At 37.1% G+C, this 9,562-nt stretch overlaps 2 protein-coding genes across 2 annotated transcripts; both read right to left on the reverse strand.

The window, feature by feature from the left end:
• Nucleotides 1-2,592: 2,592 nt before the first annotated feature.
• Nucleotides 2,593-5,438, reverse strand: LOC106295773 (pentatricopeptide repeat-containing protein At1g22960, mitochondrial). Its single transcript, XM_013731749.1, has 2 exons — nt 2,874-5,438; nt 2,593-2,800 (listed from the first exon to the last, which is right to left on the reverse strand). The coding sequence occupies exon 1, from the start codon at nt 5,235-5,237 to the stop codon at nt 3,009-3,011; it is 2,229 nt and encodes a 742-aa protein (XP_013587203.1). The 5' UTR covers nt 5,238-5,438; the 3' UTR covers nt 2,593-2,800; nt 2,874-3,008.
• Nucleotides 5,439-6,135: 697 nt separating this feature from the next.
• Nucleotides 6,136-7,754, reverse strand: LOC106343440. The gene is made up of 4 exons (XM_013782652.1): nt 7,586-7,754; nt 7,395-7,488; nt 7,078-7,287; nt 6,136-6,977 (listed from the first exon to the last, which is right to left on the reverse strand). The coding sequence occupies exons 1-4, from the start codon at nt 7,667-7,669 to the stop codon at nt 6,295-6,297; spliced, it is 1,071 nt and encodes a 356-aa protein (XP_013638106.1). The 5' UTR covers nt 7,670-7,754; the 3' UTR covers nt 6,136-6,294.
• Nucleotides 7,755-9,562: the final 1,808 nt, after the last annotated feature.

Below are 9,562 nucleotides of genomic sequence, written 5' to 3' on the forward strand. Positions count from 1 at the left end.
CTTGAGCTGGAGTAGTGGAAGGATGGGTGGCCTATCGGGAAGTGATTCGCGATAGCGTGTGAGTGAGGCCAAAGCATGGGAAAAGGTTGGGTGGTGATTGCAGGGTCAGTAAACAAGACTCTAGAGCCTTGGAAAATTAACGGACCGACCGTTGGAACGGGATGGGACCCACGGGCCGAGAGAGCGGGCGTGGGTGGCCCATTAGCCGTGGGCGTTCGGGGCGTTACACAAATCTCTACACAATGTTCGTTTGCTATCACGTATCATTGAATCAGCACTACTCTTAATGGAATCCAGTCTCCAAAGCAAATGAGTAGAAACAGTTTGGAAAGGGAAATGAGCTTTACCAAAAACCGAAGATCTGACAGATACGAAGTTTGATTCTATCCTTGTGAACTCCTGCCTGTGTGAAACGGATCTGCGAACCAGGTAAGACCGGAAATGGGTCTGCATCACACGCCCGGCCGAGTCCTTCACTGGGGAGAATCGATTGAGCGACAAATCGAGATTGTTAATCTTCTCTGGTTTAATCCGGTATATGTAAACCGGGTTTGCTTTCTATTTACAGTCCGTCCGTTGATACATTTGTGCTAGTTGGTACCCCCCCCCCTAACGATTATCGCAACGATTGTCTTCCTTCTTCAGTTATCTCCATGGACAACCGACTCAATCCTGAGGTGATTCTATGATATTGAAATTAGGAATAAGATGTTTAGTGGTTGGTTCCTTTTCTGTTTATTTGGAAGTAAGTCGAAGATTTGTGACTTGAAGAGAGTTATAGGTTTTGCCCACCAAGTGTTCGACGAATTTTCTCTAACAAAAGAAAAACTATTCTTTGTTTTTGCGTGGCAGATAGCAATGGAATACGGGAATGTAAAGACGGCTGTGTTTTGGGATTATGCCTCTCTCCAGATACCTCCTTATGTCGATGTGAAATCGATCGTCCACAATCTGATGCTCAAACTTCGACAGAAAAAATGTTATGGTCGCCTATATGGCACTTGTATTCAAGCTGAGCACAAGGAAGCTTTCCAGAGGACAGGCATTGAGCTTATCGATGTACAAGTCAATTCTTCAACTTTTTCTTATAGTTGTGAAATCGATCAGCCACACTCTGATGCTCAAACTTCGACAGAAAAAATGTATAATCCTCCTCCTGCGATTGTGGTGGTCATTTCCAGGAACAGAGATTTTGTCGTTTCCGTTACAGAGTTATGTCAGCAGATGCAGCACTGAATCCTGTGGAGAGAATAGCTATCTGGAACTGAAGCCAGTGGAAGCTTAGTTTTTTTTTTTTTTTTTTTTTTTTTTTGAACAGTTCTGAGATTTGGACTATGAGTTTTAAGTTTTTTTTCATAAAGCTCTTCAGTTATAAAGTCATTACCAGGAAAATATGTTTGGAAGAAATCTATGTTTCCAAAAAAAAATTTCATTATTAATGTGCTCTTTTGATCTGATGGAATATTTTTTTGCAAATCAGATGAGAGCATTCCAAAATTGGCTTTCTTTAAAAACTTTGTCGCAGTTTTGTAAACTCAATGTGTTTTCCTGTTCTGTTTTTGGATATCACATAAGTGTTACTCGTCACGGTTGATTCAAATAACAGAGTTTTGAATCGTGATATGTCCTTATGGCAGAAAAAAGATGATACGCTAATCAAAACTAGAAGTCTCCTTATATCAAGTAATTGTAATTGCTTTGGGAAGAATGTACAAAGAATGTACAAAGACTAGGAAGTTGTGTGCACCCTTCAAAAGGTTTCAAGACTACTAAGTTGTTTATCTGATTTATCTGACTTAAACAGATACTCATCCACACTAATTTGTGATCTTTTTAGCCGATTTTGGGTAGAATCTTCAATTACATGTGGGCTTTGCTTTAGATTGCTGAACCTTCCAACGATCAAAAGTCCATTAGCTTATAACAATTAATCTGATGTGCTGCCTGATTTTTTGGTTGTTTATGATTTTTTGTTTTGTTATTAAGTTATTTGGAGTCTTATTAGTGAAAATCATTTGATCATATTTCTGAATTTGTATTTCATCTGTTTCGAATAAATATGTATTTCCATGTTTTCACACATTAAACATTTGAAAATTATTAATGCATTGTTTATGATTTATTAACAATTTTAAATCACTCTTTATCAATAATAATGTTAATAAACTCGGTTTTGTAAATTACACTTTATCAACTAGTCAGAATATATATATATATAAACATATTTAACCAAAAAGACAAGTAAACCTGTTTGATGTTGTTGGTGAAAGTTTAGGTTTTTTTTTTTGTAACATGTTAAAGTTTAGGTTTGAATAATCATTTTGTTGGTTCTTTGCTGCAAATAGATAAACATTGCTTTGCATATGATCATTACAAAAATGACCCGAAGTGTATCATGATTCATGAGAGAGTGACCGAAAGAAGAATGTGTGACAGATTTTACAGAAGAGAGCACAGAGCATTGACAATAATGTTTACCTAAAACATGCTCAAGGGTGTATAGAGAAGAAGAGCCTTGTTACTTTCGCTTTCTTCCATAAATGTACTACAATGAAGTTATGTGTTTCACACTTTCTCTCTTTCCCCCAAAAATAAAATGTTTTCAAAAGAATTGAACAAATACGCATGAATCTTCTTGCAAACAACACCCATTTATGTGGTCATCTTTTTATTCCTATTCTTCTTGCTCTGCTGTGTAAAATAATAATGCCATAGTTGCAGGTAAGAGTGAGTTAAAAGAGCAACAACATTGGATTGATTCCGGGCATAGCTCAGAGCTGCGTTCCCCCTAGAGAAGAAGCTGGCAGTACAGTCTGATATCACAAACAATGCAGAAGTCTTTGTGAAAGCCAAGAGAAGAGTTTTGTACATACCAACCAAGCTGAGCCATCAACAAGACTTTTGTGCATAGTAATTGTAAAACTGAGCCGTATGCACTTCTCAGAGACAAAACCGGCCAGCTCCAAGAATAAATATGTTCATTCAAAGTCAGCACCTTTGCTCCCTCGTCAACTGCGTAATATCTTTTCAAGGAACTCAACCTCTCGTGACGCATGGTCTTTGTCCAAATGCTTGAACAAGGCCCAGCGCGTGTAAGCATCCGGCTCAATCTCTTTATCTAGCATCTCTCTATACAACTCGACAACCTCCTCCCATTTACCAAGGTCAGAGTTCTTGTTTATAAGCATGGTGTAGCTGTATTTGTTCGGTGGAATCCCATCTTCTTCCATCTTGCGGAAGTATCTGTAAGCTTCATCTATCTCACCAGCTTTGCAGATCCCATGTAGAAGAGCGTTGCACGTCATGACATTTGGACGAATGTCTCTCTTCTCCATCTCGCCTGAATATTGAAACGCTTGTTGTAGCCTTCCCACTTTCGCATGACCATGAATCAACACAAAGTAGGTAACCACAGAGGGAGACAACTTTTTCCTCAGCATCTCTTGATACAAGACCTTGGCCATCTTAAACCGTCCCTTCTCCAGATAAGCACGAATAACCGTGGTGTAAGTAACATGATCAGGGACGAGGCTATCTCTAAAAATCTTCCGCTGAAACTCAATCGCTCTCTCCAGATCCCCAACCTTGCAGAGTCCATCTATACAAACGTTATAACTGATCAGATCTCGAGCGTTATGATCCTTAGCCACCATCTCTTCCTGCAGACGAAACGCTTTGTCTTTATCTCCAAGCTGCAGCTCACCCACGAGCCTTGTAGTGCATGCATATCTATCAGGCTTGATCCCTTTCTCCAACATCTCATCGTAAGTTGCAGTAGCCATGGATAGATTCCCTTTCTTGACGAATCCTTTTACAAGAGTGGTGTACGTCTTCACATCAGGATCAATCCTTTGCCTGGACATCTCTGCTTTTAACCTCTGAGCAGTTACCAAATCCCCTGACTCGCAAAGACCATCCATTAGAGTATTGTAAGTGACAACGCTGGGACGGATGTTCCTAACAATCAGCTCACCAAACAAGAGAAAAGCCTCTCTAATCTTCCTCAACTTAACGTATCCATGCATTAGAGTGTTGTAAGACACAACATCAGGAGCTGCCATACCAAGCAGCACCCGTCTAGCGTCGTCCGTTCTTCTAAACTCGCAGAGCGCGCGTATATAAATATTATAAGTAGATGCGGTTGGAGAAACGCCCGCATTGAGCATTAGCTCAACAACCTCCCAAGCTTCATCAAACAAGCCTTGTTTGCAATACCCTTCAATCAAAGGGTTAAAGGAATAAGTTGTCACAGGGAATCCAGATGTTCGCATATCTCCATGACACCGCCTAGCTTCCTCCATCTTACCATTCTTGGAGAAACCATTGATCAGTATATTGTAAGTCACCTCAGTAGCATAAACATTTCTTCTCTCCATCTCAGACAAAAGCTTGGCCACTTTGTGCAAATCCCCCGCCTTGAAACAAGAATCCAACATAGTGTTGAACGTGATAACGTTAGGCACAACTTCCCTCTCCATCTCAGAAACAATCTCCGGGACTTTAAGCAAATCACCAGCCTTGAAACAAGTGTCCAGCATAGTGTTAACAGTGACAACCGTCGGTTTAATACCGTGCGCCACCATCGTCCTATAAACCTCTTGAGCCTCGTTAACCATTTGTTTATCCCTAAGAAGCCTCAAAACTAAGTTACAGATTCTAACGCTAGGCGAGAAGCCTTTAGTAATCATCTTCTCGAAGCACAACAAACAATGTTTCACCATTGACTTCTTGGTGTAAACCCACAACAACAGATCAAGAGTCTTGCAAGCAATCAGTTTATCAACAAGACTCTTTTCAATCAAAAGATGGTAAATTTCGTGCATACCGAGATCGATGCTCCTCTCAGCGACCCAACTGGCTTTGCTCATAAGATCATTCTCAACCAAGATCTCGAGAAGAGCAGCGAAGGCGAGGAATGACTGTTTGAGATCGCGTTGGCTCTGTAGCCACTTGAAGAAGTGGAAAGCGATCTCGGGCTTCTCTCGGATCATGTTGAGGACTCTAATTAGAAGATCGGGATCAGTAACGAGGGGATGAAACTGGTGGGAAGACCACTTGCGATTGGGATTGTAGCCGTGTGAGGTCAAAATGAGATGAGCGTAATGGGACTCCGGATTAGAGGGAGGAGAGGATGATAGAAAGAGGTAGCGTAGCTTAGAGACGGAAGTGGAAGTGGAAGTGGAAGTGGAGAAGGAGGATCTGGAAGCTCTGCGACAGAGGCGGAGACATAGGATCATTGAAGAGACGGAGAGGAACACATAGGACCGAAATGGAATGGATCAATTGAAGAGCTTTCGTGGCGAGGAGAAGGAGGAGCGGCCATTAAAGTTCCACGAAGCCTTGTGACGACATCTCTCTCCCCTCCCGTGTGGGCGTCGGCGACAGTCAATCAATTCTCCCGGAGGCTACAAAATAAAACAAGGGTTTATCTCTTTCTTTCTCTTAACCGTACCGGTTTAATCGTTGGCTTCCTGTTTATTATCCCCGTTTCGATTTTGTCTTAAATCGTTTACCCTTTAATACGGTTCCTTCTCTACTGACCTTTTTCATCCTAATCAAAATGAAATTTACAGCATTTGTTTTATAGAATATTAAAACAAAATATAAATCATGGTTCACTCCGGTTAAGCCATTACCCACAAATGTCATCGGTTTGCTATTGGATTCGGTTTATGGAAAAACATTCTCATGTGAGATTTACCGGGAAAACGGTCCATTCCGCCGAGATCGCGGTTTAAATCGTCACTCAATTTCTCATCCGGTTTGGGTTTAATCCAATAACCTTTGAAGTTTAAACCACTGTTAAAACCGGTTCTCTACATACCTTTCTGCTGCTAATGAAAATGAAATATAAAATAGTAGGCACAAATCTGGTTCCCACCGGTTGAACCATTACCCAAAAATGTCATCGGTTACCATCGGATTGGGTATTGAAAAACATTAACATGTGAAATGACCCACTAGCCCTTGTCACTTCAGTCTATAGACGTGATCCCACATGATCATGTATTCTTGTCTATAGAATGTTAGAAATCTATTCTCAGTATCTAATTTCTAAAATGAAGTTGTCATTGTTCCGAGTTTGGTAAGATACGAAAGCAAATTCTAAGCTACATACCTATAAAGTTTAGGAAGTGTAACGCACACACATTGAACAATGCATATTACATGAATCATGAGTGTTAAAAAGACACATGCTACTTTCCGACAGGAACATAAAAGTACACGACTTTACTGTAATAAAACACACACAAAAATGTAACTTAGAAGAAACCTTGCAAAATCCTAAACTTTCTAGCTGCCAAGAGTAACATTCTGCATTTCAGTAACTACTTCATCCTCGCATCTCTTGTCTAACTCAGCTTCCATGTGTTTCATCGAGCTACTCAGCTTCCTGCAAGCTCCTGTAAATGCCTCTGAAGCACTCTTCAAACCCTCAACTTCGGACTCGACTTCATCGAGGTTTCCCTGTATTATCTTCAGCGCTTGCTTCATCTTGACAATCTCCTGCGGAGGATAAACACAAGCTCCAATCTCATCGATCTGATCACCAGTTCCTTTACACAGCTTCAGCATCTTCTCAAGCGAGTCCACAAACCCGCTGTTATCCTTTGGATTCTCCAGCTTGATCATCCCGGTGATAACTCGGATGAGTTCTTTTGTCACCATGATGGTCTCAGACACAATCTCAGCTACCATTTGAGCAATTTCCATTTCTTCGGGAGACAGATCATTCCCTAAATCATCATCATCATCTGAGTTGTTGTTATCACCAGATGCGTCATCCTCAGGTGGAGCTGGTTTCACTTCTTTCATCTCCCTGAGGACATCCTTCATGGAAACAGCAACCTGAGTAATAGCTCTGCCAATGGCAGTGATGTTTGTTGTAGGAACCTTCTTGAAACCAGAGCATGCTTCCCAAACTGCTCCTGAGAGCCGTGGAATAGACGGCTTCTTGTCCTTCTCATATGATCCCTCTAGTGACCAGATTCAAAAACACAGTAAAAAAATTTAAGTAATCTTGATCACACACTAGTAAAAGTAAGAGCCTTTGAACATTCCATCTAAGCTTCTTACCGTATAAGGAGACAGAACCCTGCAACAATCTGAGGCTGGAATCGACGATCTTCTTGACGGAGACATGAATGAGCGAAGAAAGAGTAGGGCCAGCACCAACAGTGCTTACATGGCAACAAAGTATGAAGCCTTGAAGAGCGTTGAAGTAAGACTCCATAGTCCCCTTAAGTGATTCAGCTTTTGGAGCTTCTCCACTCCACAGCATTCCCACTATTTAAAATTTAAAGAAAAAAATACAAACTTTGCCAAAAGAGAGAGAGAAGAAATCAAACAAAGAAATGAAAAAGACAAGTCTTTTTTTGTTTGTTAAAGAAAACCTATGGTGGCTTGTCTAGAGAGATGACCAGACATCTGAAGAGCATCGTTCCAGTTCACTTTCTCCTCTGTCGCAAACGCTGTTCGTTCGAACAACTGGAACCAAAAAAAAGTTAAGCATAGTTCGTGTGTCTAATTACGATTCTAATTTCATTAAGCTTTTTAAAAAAAATCAGTAAAGAAGAAGAATTACCTGGAGATTATCGAGAGTATCGTAGATGGTGTTGAGGTGAGGAATCAGAAATTGATTCAGATCTTCTTTCTTTGTTTTCCCCATTTTTTTCGTCTTCTTTCTTCAGCTCTATTGCGCCTCTCTCTCTCTCTGGTTGCTAGCTAAGCAAAGGAGGGTTTTTGCACGAAGCTTTTCTCACGGTTACTAACGACGTCGTTTTACAAAGAATTTTTAAAGCGGTTCTTTTAGCGTTTTCGGCCTTTTGGGCCTTTTAAATTTAAGCTTTGTTCGACTACGTTTTGAATTTAGCGTGACGACCAGGATACATACATCTAAAGGCTTTTCTTGAAGTTGATTATTTTCGACACTGTAAAGTTACTTCTTAATGTCTTAATCCTAACAAACATATATATAAACGTAACACTCGTTTTTGTAAGTCCTATATATCAACGTAACTAGATTTTAACCCGCACATTCGTGCAGATATTTTTTCATTTTATAAATATATTTGATAATCTTATAAAGATTTTAAATATAAAATTTCCATTTTATTATTATATATTATGTAAATCTATAATATTATTTTTTTATATTTCTTATTCGGCATTATTAATTACATGAATTTCGTTATTATATATTGTGTAAATCTTACCACGTTTGGAAGATTACATAGATTTTGAATTTGTTTTTGTTACTATATTAATACATTATTTTATAAAAAATATTTAAAATTTTGGTAATTTTTTCTAAATTTTTTCAACAGATTTTGTTAAAATTAAAAAGAAAAAATACAGTTAAAATTTAATTTTTCATTAATATTTTAAATGAATTACTAAAATTTCATAGTTTTCTAATAACATATTTTTAAATAGTATATGAACTAAAAGTTATTATATACTATTATATTTTTGTATATAAACATTTAAAAATATATTGTTAAAAGTTTCAAAATAAATAAAAAGATAATATATAGTTGCAGATATAAAATTTTAACCTATGTTAGTAAATTTATTTTTGTATAAAATATTATATAGTTTAATTTTAACTCATTTTAACGATGAATGATAATTTATTTAAATGAAACAACTTAAAAAAATAAATTTGTCATTTTTAATTCATATAGCACTTCTATTTTTATATAATACATAATATGATGTTAAAAAAAATACATAATATATTTATAGAATTTATAAAAGAAATCGTATATAATTTTCATTTTGATGTTTTATAATAAAATTTTAGTTAACATTAATTTATAAAAATATTATATTACTAATTATGAAATTAATTAATATGTTATTTTATAAAAATATTTAAAAGTTTAAGTAAGATTTTGTTAGATTCTTCCTCGACAGATTTTATTATCCTTTAAAAAAAATTAAAATTCATAGTTGATTTATTATTAATGTAAATAATCAAATATATCATATTAACTAATTCTTTAGATAGTCCTAATATGACTTGTTAATAGTAGATAAAAATAGAAACATAAGTTAATAGATTAGATACTAGTTTTTGTAAGTCCTCAGTTCCACAATATGAAAATTAAATCATCACCGAAATGATGTAAGACTGATGATGTCATGTTCATAAAGACTAGGGATTATAACAAGTTTTATATACGACTTTTCTTCTCAGTCGATGGGGCATTATACATCTTTTCGTATGGTCTTAAACCATATATTCCTTACAATTAAATTAAATTATTATATTATTTATTTTGATGCATGATACGATATACTATGCCTGAGACGGATCGGATATCCGAGCAATTTTAAGGTATTCGGATCCGAATCCTTATCCGACGGATCCATAATTTTACTATCTTTATCCGGATCCGAAGTTTTCGGATATCCGGATGTCGGATATCCTTCTAAAAATTGTAATATCCGGCGGACATCCGGATCCGGATTTGGATCCTTAAAATAAATAAAAAATAATATTAATATATAAAAAATATTAAAAATAATTTAAAAATAAAAAAATATAATGTTTTTA

Source organism: Brassica oleracea, chromosome C5 (assembly GCF_000695525.1).
Source record: "Brassica oleracea var. oleracea cultivar TO1000 chromosome C5, BOL, whole genome shotgun sequence".
NCBI lineage: Eukaryota > Viridiplantae > Streptophyta > Magnoliopsida > Brassicales > Brassicaceae > Brassica > Brassica oleracea.